At 49.3% G+C, this 17,332-nt stretch overlaps 1 protein-coding gene across 1 annotated transcript in view; it reads right to left on the reverse strand.

Moving 5' to 3' along the window:
* LOC145360899 (adhesion G protein-coupled receptor E3-like) overlaps positions 1 to 17,332 on the reverse strand; it is a 79,385-nt gene that overhangs the window by 34,342 nt on the left and 27,711 nt on the right. The window contains exons 2-5 of the mRNA XM_080216402.1: positions 12,894 to 12,983; positions 11,162 to 11,305; positions 5,313 to 5,459; positions 1,698 to 1,844 (exon numbers count right to left, since the gene is read on the reverse strand). Coding sequence (XP_080072528.1) covers positions 1,698 to 1,844; positions 5,313 to 5,459; positions 11,162 to 11,305; positions 12,894 to 12,983 — 528 coding nt within the window. The remainder of the gene's footprint in view (positions 1 to 1,697; positions 1,845 to 5,312; positions 5,460 to 11,161; positions 11,306 to 12,893; positions 12,984 to 17,332) is intronic.

The following is a 17,332-nucleotide window of genomic DNA, read 5'->3' on the forward strand; positions in this document are numbered from 1 at the left end:
GGGAATGAGAAAGATATCAGCCATGATTGAATGGTGGAGGAGACTCGATGGGCCGAGTGGCCTAATTCTGCTCCTGTGTCTTATGATTTTATAAACAATTATCGGCACCAAGGAAATAAATCTTTTTTCCAATACATGAGGTTTGAGTTGTTTCAACTTCGCACCCCGGACATTCTCTCTTCCACCTTCTTCCATCGGGAAAAAGATATAAAAGTCTGAGGTCACGTACCAACCGACTCAAGAACAGCTTCTTCCCTGCTGCTGTCAGGCTTTTGAATGGACCTACCTCGCACTAAGTTGATCTTTCTCTACACCCTAGCTATGACTGTATACAGAATCATAGAATCCCTACAATGCAGAAGGAGGTCATTCGGCCCATTGTGTCTGCACCGATCACAATCCCACCCAGATCCTATCCCACAACCCAATGAAGTTACCCTAGCTAGTCCCCATGACACTGAGTGGCAATTTAGCATGGCCAATCCACCTAACCCTCACATCTTTGGAGTGTGGGAGGAAACCAGAGCACCTGGAGGAAAACCCACGCAGACACAGGGAGAATGTGCAGACTCCGCACAGACAGTGACCCGAGCCAGGAATCGAACCCGGGTCCCTGTTGCTGTGAGGCAGCAGTGCTAACCCACTGTGCCACATTCTGCACTCTGCCCGCTCCTTCTCTGTGTACGGTATGCTTTGTCTGTATAGCGCACAAGAAACACTAGTTTTCATTGCACACTAGTACATGTGACAATAATAAATCAAATCAACGTGCAAAGATGCACAAACAACTCTGTATTAAGTTTGTTTATTAGTGTCACAAGTAGGCTTACATTAACACTGCAATGAATTTACTGAGAAAATCCCCTAGTTGCCACACTCCGGTCCCTGTTCGGGGACACTGAGGGAGAATTTAGCACGTCCAATGCACCCTAACCAGCACGTTTTTCGGACTGTGGGAGGAAACCAGAGCACCCGGAGGAAACCCACGCAGACACGAGGAGAACATGCAGACTCTGCGCAGACAGTGACCCAAGCCAGGAATCGAACCCAGGTCCCTGGCGCTGTGAGGCAGCAGTGCCAACCACTGTGCCACCCTAGTGTGTCCTCATAGCTATAATTCTCCAGGCCTGGCAACATTGTAGTAAACCTCCTCTGCACTCCCTCTAGAGCAATGACACCCTTCTTGTAATGCGGTGGCCAGGAGTGGGGATGTCTTGGAAGGGTGAGTCTCACTGATAAGTTGACGTTGATCATAGAAGAAACCTAGAACCCTACAGTGCAGGAATAGGCCCTTCGGCCCATCGAGTCTGCACCGAACACAATCCCACCCAGGCCCTACCCCCATATCCCCACACATTATACCCACTAATCCTGCTAACCTCCGCTACCCTGGACACTAAGGGGCAATTTCTTAGCCTGGCCAATCACCCTAACCCGCACATCTTTGGACTGTGGGAGGAAACCGGAGCACCCGGAGGAAACCCACGCAGACACGAGGAGAATGTGCAAACTCCACACAGACAGTGACCCGAGCCGGGGATCAAACCCGGGACCCTGGAGCTGTGTTGGGGGGCTGAGCTTTTGATAGTGGGGAAATGGACGCATGTGGTGGGACAACCGTGAAAGCAGAGAGTGAGAACTGAAGAGAAAGATACATTCTGTAAGACAACAGCCAAATCCCCCGTCACCGTACTTACCCCAACAGGAGAGATTGGCTTGTCCGGTTATCTCGTGATCTCTGGAACCTGGGAGATATCCCCTCCCACAGGTGCAGGAGTAACTCCCCTCGGAGTTGTGGCATTGGCCGTTGGGCCCACACGGGCTAGTAAGACACTCATCTTCATCTGAAACACAAAGAGGGGATAAGGGCTGGTTGACTTGGATCTAACATGTTGGACGGTGTGACTTTATGAATGGAGAGGAGAGAGTGGAAGTCTTTCAAAAGATGTGGCAAGGTTGCGGAGAGTGCGTGAGGAAAATACGGGGTAAAAGAGCAGTAGGACGGCGATTTTTGATGTATGGGTGTGATTAGCTCACACGGACAGTGAAGAGAAAAGGATGAAAAGGCTGTCACACGGTGGGTAACCTAACCAGTTAGTCAAGCTTTATTGGATGGGTGATGTTTGCTGACAGAATGAAAGAGAGGGAGAATCTCCCAAAGAGAATCCCTAGAATGTTAGAACGTAACCGGTGACAACTTTGTATTGGGTGTAATGCGACCAATGAGAACAAGCTGCAAGGGTCAGCTGACCCAGTAAACCATGGAACCAATTACAGAGTGATGTGATGGTCAGCTGACTCACTAGAAATAAGGAACTATGTGGAATTGCAAAAAGCCCGGAGCGGCCCAGGGCGAGGCCCCAAGTTTGGAGTAATGAAGTTTCTTTAATTTATAAGTTGGAGTAAGTTTTGTTGTATTCTCATGAGCTGCATTTTGAAGAGAGTTCCTTCTGAAGAAATACAGAATGCAAGGAAGAGAATCCCTACAGTGCGGAAGGAGGCCATTCAGCCCATCACTTCTGTACTGACTCTCCAAAAGAACATTCCATATAGGCTCATCTTCCCTCCACCCGATCCTCTCTGAACATGTCACCATGTAAAAGGGGCAGTGTGGTAGCACAATGGTTAGCACTGCTACCTCACAGCCCCAGAGACCTGGGTTCGATTCCTGGTTTGGGTCACTGTTCTGTGTGGAGTTTGCACATTCTCCCCGTGTCTGCGTGGGTTTCCTCCGGGTGCTCCGGTTTCCTCCCACAGTCCGTAAGACATGCTGGTTAGGGTGCATTGACCCCAACAGGTGCCGGACTGTGGCGACTGGTGGAATTTCTCAGTAACTTCATTGCAGTGTTAATGTAAGCCTCACTTGCGACAAATAAATTTAACTTTTTTATGACGTGGAGACACCGGGGTCGGACTGGGCACAGTAATTAGTCCCATTACACAGATTAAAGTCCGACGGGTTTTTTTTTGGTAGCACGAACTTTCGGAGCGCTGCCCCTTCATCGGGTGAGTGATGAACTTTCCAACAAGATAAAGGCAAAATACTGGGGAGGCTGGAAATCTGGAATTAAAAACGGAAAGGGCTGGATAACCTCGGCAGGCCTGGCGGCAGGGAGAAACAGAGTTGACATTTCGAGTCCGATGTAGCTCTCGATGTAACGAGTTAGCTCTGTTTCCCTCCCTCTCCGCTGCTGGGTTTATCTGGCATTTCTGGGATCTTACACAACTTCCCTCTCACTCCTTGTCTGAGGGATTTGGGTCTGTACTCGGTGGAGTTTGGAAGGACGAGGTGGTGCGGTGGGGGGGGGGGGGATCTCATTGAAACGTACAGAATACTGCGAGGCCCGGATAGAGTGGACGTGGGCAAGAGGTTTCCATTAGTCGGAGAGACTCAGAACCGAGGGCACAGCCTCAGAGTAAAGGGACTACCCTTTAGAACTGAGATGAGGAGGAATTTCTTCAGCCAGAGAGTGGGGAATCTGTGGAACTCTTTGCCGCAGAAGGCTGTGGAGACCAGGTCGTTGAGTGTCTTTAAGACAGAAGAGAGATAGGTTCTTGACTGGTAAGGGGCTCAAAGGTCAAGGCGGGAGAATGGGCTTGAGAAACTTATCAGCCTTGATTGAATGGCGAAGCAGACTCGATGGGCTGAACGGCCTATTCCTGTTCTTATGTCTTATGGTTTTCTAAACTCCAATGGAAACAAGCCCAGACTGTCTGAAACATTCCTGATGAGAAAAACCACAGCGTTCATGTTTCACACATAATCCAATATGTTGATGGAGAGTGAAAAGGAAAATAAACAGCAGGATTGTGTAGTTGGCAGCGTCAAAAAACCTCAGCCAGATTGGGGAAGGCAGATGGGTTATAAACAGCCGTACGGAACGGGGCTGGTGCGGAACTTTGACTGTCACTGTTCATAGTGGGATCATACAAACTCTACAATGCAGAAGAGGCTGTTTGACCCATCGAGTCTGCACCGACTATCTCTCAGAGTATATTACCCAGGCCCTCTCTCCCCTTGTCCTATCCCTTGCCACACACCATTTAGCATGGCCAATCCCCCTAACCTGTACATCTTTGGACACTAAGGGGCAATTTAGCATGGCCAATCCCCCTAACCTGTACATCTTTGGACACTAAGGGGCAATTTAGCATGGCCAATCCCCCTAACCTGCACATCTTTGGACACTAAGACACAATTTAGCATGGCCAATCCACCTAACCTGCACATCTTTGGACACTAAGGGGCAATTTAGCATGGCCAATCCCCCTAACCTGCACATCTTTGGACACTAGGGACAATTTAGCATGGCCAATCCACCTAACCTGCACATTTTTGGACACTAGGGACAATTTAGCATGGCCAATCCACCTAACCTGCACATCTTTGGACACTAAGGGGCAATTTAGCATGGCCAATCCACCTAACCTGCACATTTTTGGACACTAGGGACAATTTAGCATGGCCAATCCACCTAACCTGCACATCTTTGGACATTAAGGGGCAATTTAGCATGGTCAATCCACCTAACCCGCACATCTTTGGACACTAAGGGGCAATTTAGCCTGGCCAATCCCTCTAACCTGCACATCTTTGGACTGTCGGAGGAAACTGGAGCACCTGGAGGAAACCCACGCGGACACAGGGAGAACATGCAGACTCCACACAGACAGTGACCCGAGGAACCCGGGTCCCTGGCACTGTGAGGCAGCAGTGCTAACCACTGTTGCTGAGACAGAAACCTGGATTGAACGCGTTTGAAGAGAGAGATGAAATGAAAGGAGTCACGCTGACGGGAGATTCATTTCAGAGACGGTGAGGCTAAAAGTGAGGCAATAGTTGGCGGCATGGGAAAGGTTTAGACCACAAGAGAAGGTTGATCATATCCACTTGGATGGGGCAGAGCATTAGTCAGAAGTCTCACAACACCCGGTTAAAGTCCAACCAAAGTAAACCCACAAGCTTTCGGAAACGCTGTTCCTTCGTCAGGTGTGTGGAAGGGAATGAAATAAACCTGTTGGGCCTTAACCTGGTGTTGTGAGACTTCTTACTACGTGTACCCCAGTCCAACGCCGGCATCTCCACATCGTGTGGAATGTTAGTCCGGGGGAGGAGATGGATGATGATGTTATTGAGGAAAGAGCGGTAAGTAAGAGATCGGGCGCAACTGAGATGCGGGAAATGAGCGCACTTTACACCTCATTGAGGAGATGGTCCTGGGACGATGGGGGATGGGGGAGATGATGCGCAGCCTTAGAGCGAGGAATGAAGAGCAGAACATGGCTTAAGAAGAAACAGTCAAGGTAATCACCTCTACAGTGGGACTCAGTTTCACCGGCGAACATATAACGTCCAGAAACTGAGTAATATCCTTTACCACAAGTACAGTAAAAGCTCCCCTCTGTGTTGTGGCAGACGGCAGTGGGCCCACATGGGACAGAGCCACACTCGTTGGTATCTGTAAAATAAACATGGTGAGCTCGGGATTTCTGCTGGATTGCCGGCTTGTCCGTTAACCTGTCGAACGGGAGCCAGGATCTGGCCCACATCCCTTCTTTTTTTGTTGGGGGGGGGGAATGCCTTCGGTGGGGTGAGCGGAACATCTCAATCCAGCTCCTGCTGGGCGAAAGCGGCCCTTCGATCGGATAAGGAGGCGAAATCGTGGGAAATGAAACTCAAACGGTGACCAGTCAACAAGGAGAACAAAGAAAAACACAGCACAGAAACAGGCCCTTTGGCCCTCCAAACCCCTTCTAACCATGACGCTCTAATTAAACGACAAGAAAAAGACCCTTCTGTCCTTACTCGGACCGTATCCCTCTATTCCCTCCCTATTCATGCACCCATCCAGATGCCTCTTAAGTGTTGCTAATGTGCCTGCTTCCTCTGGCAGTGGATTCCAGGCACCCACCACTTTCTACGTGAAAAAAGTCCCCCCGCACATCTCCCTTTCCCCCTCTCACCTGCGCCCCCTTACAGAGCCTGGGGAAAAAAAAATCTCTGATTATCTGTGCCTCTCATCATTTTGTCGCCCTCGATCAGGTCTCCCCTCAACCTTTCCAGCAACCTTCAGTACAGTCACTTCTGTATAATTGTTTCGCAAATAAGAACATAAGAACATAAGAAATAGGAGCAGGAGTAGGCCATCTAGCCCTTCGAGCCTGCCCCGCCATTCAATAAGATCATGGCTGATCTGTTGTGGCTCAGTTCCACTTTCCCGCCCTCTCCCCATAACCCTTAATCCCCTCTCTTATCAAGAACCCATCAACCCGCTTCTTAAAAATATTTAGCGAGGCAGCCTCCACCACTTCAACGGGCAGAGAATTCCAGAGATTCACCACCCTTTGAGTGAAGAAGTTCCTCCTCAACTCCGTTCTAAACCGCCTCCCCTTTATCTTGAGGCTGTGCCCCCTAGTCCTACTGTCTTTTTTGAGCGGGAAGAGTCTCTCCACCTCTATCCTATCCATCCCATTCATCATCTTATACGTCTCAATGAGATAAATCCGACTTGTCCTGTTAGCCTGAACCGAACATTCTGGCTGCTAAATATTTAGCAAAGGTGGATAGTGGGGGTTAAACCTAATGGCACATTGTACTGTAATCTGATTTAGTCCCTTCTCTGAGTGTAGATATATTAAGTAAAAAGTCTGACAACACCAGGTTTTAGTCCAACCTATTTATTTGATAATATACTTGCAAGCTTTCGGGTTAGCCCCTTCGTCAGGTGAATGGACGAAGGGGCTAACCTGAAAGCTTGCGAGTATATTATCAAATAAATAGGTTGGACTAAAACCTGGTGTTGTCAGACTTTTTACTGTGTTTACGCCAGTCCAACGCCGGCATACCCACATCATGACTACTGTAGATATATTCCCAGAAATCTTATAATACCATTACGGGACCTCTGCAATACCATGTTAATGGCATTCATTTCCGCACTCGATTTGATCATTCCCAAATATTGGATTATATGTCAGTTTTCATAAATATTGAGCACCAAATCCTACAGATTCTTGGCGATGCAGTCAAAGCTGCTTCAGAAACTGCATCAATCACAACTCACAGATAGGGCGTTCCAGAGTCTAGCCACTCGCTACGCTAAATAAATTTCTTCTCATTTTATCTCTGGTTACTGAGCAGTGGAAACAAACTCTCCTCATTTTTCCTACCAAAGCCACTCATAACCTTAACAAACGCAATCAAAGCTGAGGGTATATCTAAAGCAAAACCTCAACTAGAAGATTCTTGATCCCCTGGGCTATGAGACCACAACTGGAGCATTGTGCGCAGTATTGGGTTTTCTTAATTAAGGATTGGTGTAAGTGCTTTGGAAGAGTTTGGAGAAGGTTCATCAGACTTACACCAGGATTGGGTGGGTTCATAGAATCCTGACAGTGCAGAAGGGAACATTGAACATAGAACACTACAGCACAAACAGGCCCTTCGGCCCACAAGTTGCATATCCATACCTACCAAGCCATAGAACTATCTGTAACTTCCAATCCCATTAGATCCCATATACTCATCCAGAAGTCTTTTAAAAGATCCCAGCGATTTCGCCTCTACCACCACTGACGGCAGCTGATTCCACTCACTCACCACCCTCTGAGTGAAAAACTTACCCCTAACATCTCCTCTGTACTTGCTCCCCAGCACCTTAAACCTGTGTCCTCTCGTAGCGACCATTTCAGTCCTGGGAAATAGCCTCCGAGAATCCACCCTATCTATACCTCTCAACGTTTTATAAACCTCTATCAGGTTCGCCTCTCAATCTTCGTCTCTCCAGCGAGAAGACACCTAGCTCCCTCAACCTATCTTCATAAGGCATGCCTCCCAATCCAGGCAACATCCTTGTAAATCTCCTCTGCACCCTCTCAATAGCTTCCGCATCCTTCCTGTAGTGAGGCGACCAGAACTGCGCACAGTACTCCAAGTGGGGTCTGACAAGGGTCTTATAAAGTTGCAGCATTACCTCCCGACTACTAAACTCAATCCCTCAATTAATGAAGGCCAGTACACCATACGCCTTCTTGACCACATCCTCCACCTGCGAGGCCGATTTAAGAGTCCTTTGGACCCTTACCCCAAGATCCTTCTGCTCTTCAACCCAGCTAAGACTCCTACCCTTGATATTGTACTCCTGCATCCTGTTGGTCCTGCCAAAATGGACCACTACACATTTATCCGTGTTGAAGTCCATAAGGGAGTTCCCTTCTGGGACGTCAAGCCTACACCGACAACAATCCCACCCAGCCCTGTACCTGTAACCCCACTTACTTACCCCGCTAATCTCCCTAATCGACCTAACCCACACATTTTTTTGGACTGTGTGGGCACAGCCTCAAAATAAGGGGGAGCGGGTTTAGAACTGAGTTGAGGAGGAACTTCTTCACCCAATGGGGTTGTACATCTGTGGAATTCCCTGCCCTGCAGTTGAGGCTACCTCGTTGGATGTTTATAAAGATAGATTTTTGAACAGTAAAGGAATTAAGGTGAGTGGGAGGGTAAGTGGAGCTGAGGCCACGAAAAGATCAGCCATTGAATGGCGGAGCAGGCTCGAGGGGCCAGATGGCCCACTCCTGCTCCTAGTTCTTAAACCCACGCAGACGTGGGGAGAGTGGGGCAAACTCTGCCCCGACAGTGACCCGAGGCTGGAATTGAACTTGTCCCTGGCACAGTGAGGTGGCAGTGCTAAGCACCGTGCTGCCCTTAGTGTCTTACGGGGAAAGGCTGGAGAGGTTCGGTTTGTCTCCACTAAGGTTTAGGAGAGTGAGAGTGAAACCTTTAGAATCCTGAGGGATGGATGTGGACAGGATGTTCACTCTTGTGGAGGATCCAGAACTAAGGGGGTCACTGTTTAAAAATAAGGGGCTCGCCCATTTAAGACGGAGATGGGGAGAGTTATTTTCCCTCAGGAGATGGTGAGTCTCTGGAACCTTCTTCCTCAGAAGGCAGTGGGAGCAGGGTCTTTGAGTATTTTTGATGCAGAGCGAGATAGATTCTTGATTAACAATGGGAAGGTGAAAGGTTATCGGGGGTGAAAGGTTATCAGGGGGTTGGCAGGAATGAGGTTACAAGATTACTTTTACCGGGATGTTGCCTGGTATGGAGGGTCTTAGCCATGAGGAGAGAGTGGGTAAACTGGGGTTGTTCTCCCTGGAAAGACGGAGGGTGAGGGGCGACCTAATAGAGGTGTACAGAATTATGAAGGGCACAGATAGGGTGAACAGTGGGAAGCTTTTTCCCAGGTCAGAGGTGAACACAAGGGGTCGCAAGTTCAAGGTAAGGGGGGGGGCAAAGTTCAACACAGATGTCAGGGGAACATATTTTACACAGAGGGTGGTGGGGGCCTGGAATGCGTTGCCAAGCAGGGAGGTGGAGGCGGACACGCTGGGATCGTTTAAGACTTATCTGGATAGTCACCTGAGCAGATTGGGAATGGAGGGATGGTCTAGTAGGGCACATGAGCGGCGCAGGCTTGGAGGGCCGAAGGGCCTGTTCCTGTGCTGTACTGTTCTTTGTACAATCGGAACAGCCATTATAAACAGTTGAGCAGGCTTGAAGGGCTGAATGGCCTACTTCTGCTCCTAATTGATATGAGGCACAGTAGATTGTGAGGGGCATGGACAGGGGTGGTTAAGGAGCAGCTTTTCCCCTTAGTGAAGGGTCAGTCACACAGGGACACAGGTTCAAGGTGAGGGACGGGAGATTTAAGGGGGGAATGTGACAATAAACTTTTATTACCCAGAGGCTGCCTGGGAGGGTGGTGAAGGCCTCACGGCCTTTAAAAAGTACCTGGATTTACACGTCACAATATTCAGGGCTATGGGCCACGTGCTGTAACTGGGATTGGGCAGGAGCGTAATGTTTCTCGCATGTTAGTGCAGACTCGATGGGCCGAAGGGCCTCTCCGGCACTGTATGATCCTATGATTTATAGATCGACTGATGTGCTACTTGCACTGGTGACAATTTCCAATTTGCTGCAACTCTCTCACATCCATAAACACACTGACTACAAGAGCAGGACAGAGGCTGGGAATCCTGTGGTGAGTAACTCACCTCCTGACTCCCCAGAGCCTGTCCACCATCTACAAGGCACAAGTCAGGAGTGTGATGGAATACTCCCCACTTGCCTGGATGGGAGCAGCTCCAACAACACTCGAGAAGTTCGACACCATCCAGGACAAAGCAGCCCACTTGATTAGAACCCCATCCACGAACATTCACTCCCTCCACTGCTCAGTAACAGCCGTGTGTACCATCTACAAGATACACTGCACAAACTCACCAAAGATCCTTAAACAGCACCTTCCAAACCCACAACCACTTCCATCTAGAAGGACAAGAGCAGCAGATACACGGGGACACCACCCCCTGCAAGGTCCCCTCCAAGCCACTGACTTGGAAATATATCTGCCATCCCTTCACAGTCGCTGGGTCAAAATCTTAGCATTCCCTCCCTAACAGCACTGTGGGTCAACCCATACAACACAGTCTATTTGAGTTTGAGGTCAGTGCAGACTCGATGGGCCAAATGGCTTCTTTTTGCACTGATTCAAGAAGGCAGCTCACCACCACCTCCTCAAGGGGCAACTAGGGATGGGCAATAAATGCTGGCCCAAACAGCAACGTCCATGTCCCAGGAATGAATAAAATAAACCCACCTAGTCCAGTTCAGTTCAGGATTTCTGCTCGATTGAGATATCTACTCACTAGAACAGATCATAGAAACCCTACAGTGCAGAAAGAGGCCCTTCAGCCCATCGAGTCTGCACTGAATCCCACCCAGGCCCTACCCCCCATATCTTTTTTAAATATCATACCCACAAATCCCTCTAACCTCCGCTACCCTGGACACTAAGGGACAATTTCTTAGCATGGCCAATCAACCTAACCCGCACATCTTTGGACTGTGGGAGGAAACCGGAGTACCCGGAGGAAACCCACTCAGACACGAGGAGAATGTGCAAACTCCACACAGACAGTGACCCCGAGCCGGGGAATCGAACTGGAGCTGTGAAGCAGCAGTGCTAACCCACGGTGCTACCGTGCCGCCCAAGTTGGCCTTCTCCCCCACCCCTGCCTGCCCCCACATAATATAGTGAACTGCTGGTGGGGAGCGTCGGATAAACTGGGACGGCTGAGTGAGGATACTAACCTTGACAGAAGGACACTTCTGTGCCATTCAGGAGCCGACTGGACACTGAGGTAAAACCGCGTTGGCAGCTGCAACGGAAGCCTCCAATCGTGTTGTGACAGGTCGAATAGGGTCCACACGGGCTCAGGAGACACTCATCCTTATCTGCAACGGACACGAAAGGTCATCAACAGAGTGGGGAGGCTGGCAGCCGGAGATAGAGCTATAAAACCTTGACTTCTACCTCAGGCCTGACCGAGGAGATAACGTTCTCCTTCTGCTTTGTCCCCAGAACCGGAAGGAGCAAGAGACGGCCACCGAGCACGGAAATGATCAACTTCTGCATAATCCCCCGCCTCCCCCACCAGGGGACCATGAGGCTGGTCTATTGGGGTATGAACTTCCTGGCTGGTATATAACCACCCTGCCCGTCACGGGAATCGGAGTAGGCGAGGGGTGGACAATGGAAATGTCTACTGACCTCGGGTGGGATTTTATGGTTTCGTAGAACCTTACAGTGCAAAAAGGAGCCATTCGGCCCATCGAGTCTGCACTGACCACAATCCCAAATAGACTCTATTCCCCCTAGCTCGTCGCCCTGACACCAAGTGGCAATTTAGCATGGCCAATCCACCTAACCCACACATCTTTGGACACTAAGGGGCAATTTAGCATGGCCAATCCACCTAACCTACACATCTTTGGACACTAAGGGACAATTTAGCACGGCCAATCCACCTAACCTGCACATCTTTGGACACTAAGGGGCAATTTAGCATGGCCAATCCACCTAACCTGCACATCTTTGGACACTAAGAGACAATTTAACATGGCCAATCCACCTAACCTACACATCTTTGGAAACTAAAGGGCAATTTAGCATGGCCAATCCACCTAACCTACACATCTTTGGACACTAAGGGACAATTTAGCATGGCCAATCCACCTAACCTACACATCTTTGGACACTAAGGGACAATTTAGCATGGCCAATCCACCTAACCTGCACATCTTTGGACACTAAGGGGCAATTTAGCATGGCCAATCCACCTAACCTGCACATCTTTGGACACTAAGAGACAATTTAACATGGCCAATCCACCTAACCTGCACATCTTTGGAAACTAAGGGGCAATTTAGCATGGCCAATCCACCTAACCTACACATCTTTGGACACTAAGGGACAATTTAGCATGGCCAATCCACCTAACCTGCACATCTTTGGACACTAAGAGACAATTTAACATGGCCAATCCACCTAACCTGCACATCTTTGGAAACTAAAGGGCAATTTAGCATGGCCAATCCACCTAACCTACACATCTTTGGACACTAAGGGACAATTTAGCATGGCCAATCCACCTAACCTACACATCTTTGGACACTAAGGGACAATTTAGCACGGCCAATCCACCTAACCTGCACATCTTTGGACACTAAGGGGCAATTTAGCATGGCCAATCCACCTAACCTGCACATCTTTGGACACTAAGGGACAATTTAGCATGGCCAATCCACCTAATCTACACGTCTTTGGACTGTGGGAGGAAACCTACGCAGACTCTGCACAGACAGTGACCCAAGGCTGGGAATTGAACCCGGATCCTTGGTGCTGTGAGGCAGCAGTGCTAACCACTGTGCCACCCATAAACAGAAGGGGGCAAGACCAGGAGCAATAACGAGATGGATGATAAATGTTGACGGTGAACGGTTTCAGGATAAGTTTACACTTCGAAACAAACTTCAAACTCACCAACACAAGTCCCGTTGCTGTGGCTGTTGTATCCATAGGCACATGGCTGGCCTGTGACATACTGACCACAAGAGAGCACGAGGTAAACCACTAGGAAGGAGAATAAAGAGTCACGTTACATCTTTTATTCGTATCAGTTATTGCCAACATTTCCCAGTCCTATTACCAAGACAACAGGGCGATGGGCTCAATTGGTTCATTTTGAGTGTTAGATTTGTGTTGGACAAGGTTCATGGGAAGAGTATAAAGAGCAGCAGTAAACAGTTGGGCCGAATGGTCTGTTTTGGTACTCTAAAATCATAGAATCCTGAGAATCAGCCCATCGAACCTGCATCGACAACAATCCTATCCCCAAAACCACACATATTTACTGTGCTAATCCCTCTAATCTAGGCATCCCAGGGCACTAAGGGACAATTTAGCACGGCCAATGCACCTAACCTGTGCATCTTCGGACTGTGAGAGAAAATCAGAGCATCCGGAGGAAACCCATGCAGACATTGGGGCAGACTCTGCACAGACAGTGACCCAAGCTGGGAATCGAACCCAGGTCCCTGGCGCTGCGCTGCCTCGCAAAACAATGGCCAATCAACTGGAAATCCTGCAAGTTTAACATTAATTTAATATTGGTTCTTGAGAGTTTTCCATTGAACTATTCTTGTGAAAATATGCTGAGCTGAACACAACCCTTCAGTGGAGTCCATCAAAGTCAGAATCTATGTCCGGATTGTTCCTGGTATGGTGCAAACTCCAAAGAATGTGACTAATGTGCAAACTCCACACAGACAGTGACCCAAGCCGGGAATCGAACCCGGGTCCCTGGTGCTGCGAGGCAGCAGTGCTAACCACTGTGCCACTCTATCATCCAGCTCAAAGCAACCCACTTGGTTGGCATTTCATCCACAATCATACACCACTAATGTTCAGTAACAGCCGTGCGTACCATCTACAAGATGCACTGCAGCAAGTCGCCCAAGGTTCCTTCATCATCACCTTCCAAACCCATGACTTCTCCCATCTAGAAGGACAAGTGCAGCAGATACCTGGGAACATCACCTGCAAGATCTCCTCCAAGTCATTCGCCATCCTGACTTGCAAATATATCATCATTCCTTCACTGCCGTTGGGTCAAAAATCCTGGAACTCCCTCCCTAACAGCACTGGGGGTGCACCTACGCCTCAGGGATTGCAGCGGTTCAAGAAGGCAGCTCCACCTTCTCAAGGGGCAAATAGAGATGGGCAATGAATGCTGGCCTAATCAGGAAGGCCTATCTTACCCGAAGAGATGACAGTGAGGTGGCACAGTGGGTTAGCACTGCTGCCTCCCAGCGCCGGGTTCAATTCCAGCCTCGGGTCACTGTCTGCGTGGAGTTGGCACATTCTCCCCGTGTCTGCGTGGGTTTCCTCCCACATTCCAAAGATGTGAGGGTTGGGTGGATTGGCCGTGCTTAGTTGCCCCTTAGCATCAAGGGGATTAGCGGGGTAAATATGACGGGGTGGGATTGTGGTCGGTGCAGACCCGATGGGCCAAATGGCCTCCTTCTGCACTGTAGGGATTCTATGGCTCTATCAGCACAGCACTGCACTGACAGTGTGAGGCTAAGTCTCGGGTGTACGTGACTTGGAGGAACAACCTTTTGATTCTGAGGATGGAAGTTCCCAGTCACGCTCACCCCAAGACGAGGCCAATGGATCTTAGCACGGTCTGAGTCTCGCCTGCTACGATTCCTGTGCACTGTAAAAGTCCACTTACTCCTGCTGTGTAATCCCAAAGTCACCTCTGACACAATCTCAAAGGCAAATTACAGTCAACCACATCACTCTGGAGCTACAAGTAGGCCAGACCAAGTCAGGACAGCAGATTTCCTTCCCGAAAGTGAACCATTTGGGTTTTTTACTACAACCAATGATAAATGTCCATTACTGGGACGAGATTTATATTCCAGGTTTACACCAGTTGCGATGATGGGATTTGAACTCACTTCCTAAGGGTCCCAACCCAGTGACAACTGTACAGGAGGGGTGGGGAGGATTTGAACGGGAGGGGGACTAGTGTCTTAGCAGGGAGGTTAGCTGGGGTGTTCAGGAATGATTTAAACTAATAGGGAGGGGGGGTGGGGAGGTGGCTGGGAGAGAGACGGGTGAAAGGAAAATTATAAGGGAGAAGGTGGTTCCGAGGGACATTTGTGGGTTGAACTGTGTCTGTTTCAATGCTAGGAGTGTGGCAGGGAAAACGGATGAGCTTAGGGCCTTGATGTTTGTGAGGCAGTTGGATGTGGTGGCTGTAACGGAGACGTGGTTACGGGAAGGGCAGGACTGGCAGCTGAATGTTCCTGGGTACAGGTGTTTTAGGTGTGACAGAGGAGGGTTGAAGAGAGGTGGAGGGGTGGCACTGTTAGTCAAGGAAAACATCACAGTAGTGCAGAGGGAGGGCGATATGGAAGAGATAGGGATTGAGTCGCTGTGGGTGGAGTTGAGGAATAAAAAGGGAGAGATCACACTGCTAGGGGTGTACTATAGGCCACCCAACAGCCCAAAGTCAGTGGAGGAGGGAATTTGCAGGGGCATTTTGGACAGGTGCAGAAAGAATAGAGTGGTTGTAGTGGGTGATTTTAATTTTCCCGGAGTGAATTGGAGGGGGCCTAGAGCTGGGGGTACGGAGGGAGAGGAGTTTGTGAAATGTGTTATGGAAGGGTCGCTAGAACAGTATGTAACTTGCCCGACTAGGGGAGGGGCTATACTGGATTTAGTGTTGGGAAACGAGCCAGGGCAGGTGGGTGAGGTAGAGGTAGGCGAACATATGGCGAACAGTGACCACAAGTCCGTCTACTTTAGGATAAAAATGGAAAGGGACGAGTGCCGTCCAAGCGGGAGTGTGCTGAACTGGGGAAAGGCGAGCTATGGCAGGATTAGGAGGGAGCTGCAGCAAACTGACTGGGAGGGACTGTTAGCTGGCAAGTCCACGGTTGGCAAGTGGGAGGCTTTTAGGGACAAAATGAAATGGTTGCAGGGGAGGTTTGTTCCGGTTAAGCGAAAGGATGGGAAAGGTAGGATTAGAGAGCCGTGGATTACGGGGGATATTGAAGACTTGGTTAGGAAGAAGAGGGAGGCGTATGATAGGTCAAAACAAATGGGTACGGAGTGTGCGCTGGAGGAATATAGAGAGAGTAGGAGGGAGCTAAAAAGGGGAATTAGAAGGGCGAAGAGAGGGCATGAGATGGCTTTGGCCGGTAGGATTAAGGATAATCCTAAGGCATTTTATTCCTATATTAGAGGCAAGAGAGTAGTTAGAGGGAAAATTGGTCCTCTTAGGGACAAGAGTGGAGAGTTGTGTATTGAGTCGGAGGGAATGGGGGAGCTCCTGAATGAATACTTTGCGTCGGTATTCACGAAGGAGAGGGGTTCGGAATCGTGCGGTCTCTTGGAGGGAGCGGAGGTTCAGTTGCAGGATATAGTTATTACGAGAGAGGAAGTGCTAGGGCTTTTAGGTAGCGTAAGGACGGATAAAGCTCCGGGGCCTGATGGTATTTATCCCAGGCTGCTTAGGGAGGCGAAAGATGAAATTGCTGGGCCTCTGGCGCACATCTTTGTCTCTTCTTTGGACACAGGTGAGGTCCCAGAAGACTGGAGGGTAGCAAATGTGGTCCCGTTGTTCAAAAAAGGTAGTAGGGATAACCCTGGGAATTATAGGCCAGTGAGTTTGACGTCGGTGGTAGGGAAGTTAATGGAAAAAATACTTAGGGGTAGGATGTATGAGCATTTGGAGCGTTGCGATCTGATTAGGGATACGCAACATGGCTTTGTTAGAGGGAGGTCTTGCCTTACGAATCTGGTGGAATTCTTTGAGGAGGTGACAAAAACGGTTGACGATGGGAGAGCCGTTGATGTCATCTATATGGATTTCAGTAAGGCGTTTGACAAAGTCCCTCACGGTAGGCTGGTAGAAAAGGTTAAGGCGCATGGGATACGAGGCCAGGTAGTTAGGTGGATTGAGAACTGGTTGGGAAATAGGAGACAGAGGGTAGTTGTGGAGGGTACCTTGTCGGGCTGGAGGCCAGTGACCAGTGGTGTGCCGCAGGGCTCGGTACTGGGACCTCTCCTCTTTGTAGTCTACATAAATGACTTAGAAGAGGGAGTAGGTGGTGTGATCAGCAAGTTTGCTGATGACACCAAGATGGCAGGGTTGGCGGGTACAGAACTGGATTGTCAGGTGATACAACAGGATATAGATAGGTTGGTGCAGTGGGCAGATAGGTGGCAGATGGCATTTAATCCTGACAAATGCGAGGTGATGCATTTTGGAAGGAATAATGCAGAGAGGAGTTATGTGATAAAAGGTAGGCCGATTAGGAGTATAGATGTACAGAGAGACCTGGGAGTGCAGGTCCACAAATCCATGAAGGTTGTGTCACAAGTGGAGAACGTTGTTAGGAAGGCTT

The sequence above is a fragment of the Carcharhinus amblyrhynchos genome, chromosome 33 (genome assembly GCF_965287045.1).
Source record: "Carcharhinus amblyrhynchos chromosome 33, sCarAmb.v2.hapA, whole genome shotgun sequence".
Taxonomy (NCBI): domain Eukaryota; kingdom Metazoa; phylum Chordata; class Chondrichthyes; order Carcharhiniformes; family Carcharhinidae; genus Carcharhinus; species Carcharhinus amblyrhynchos.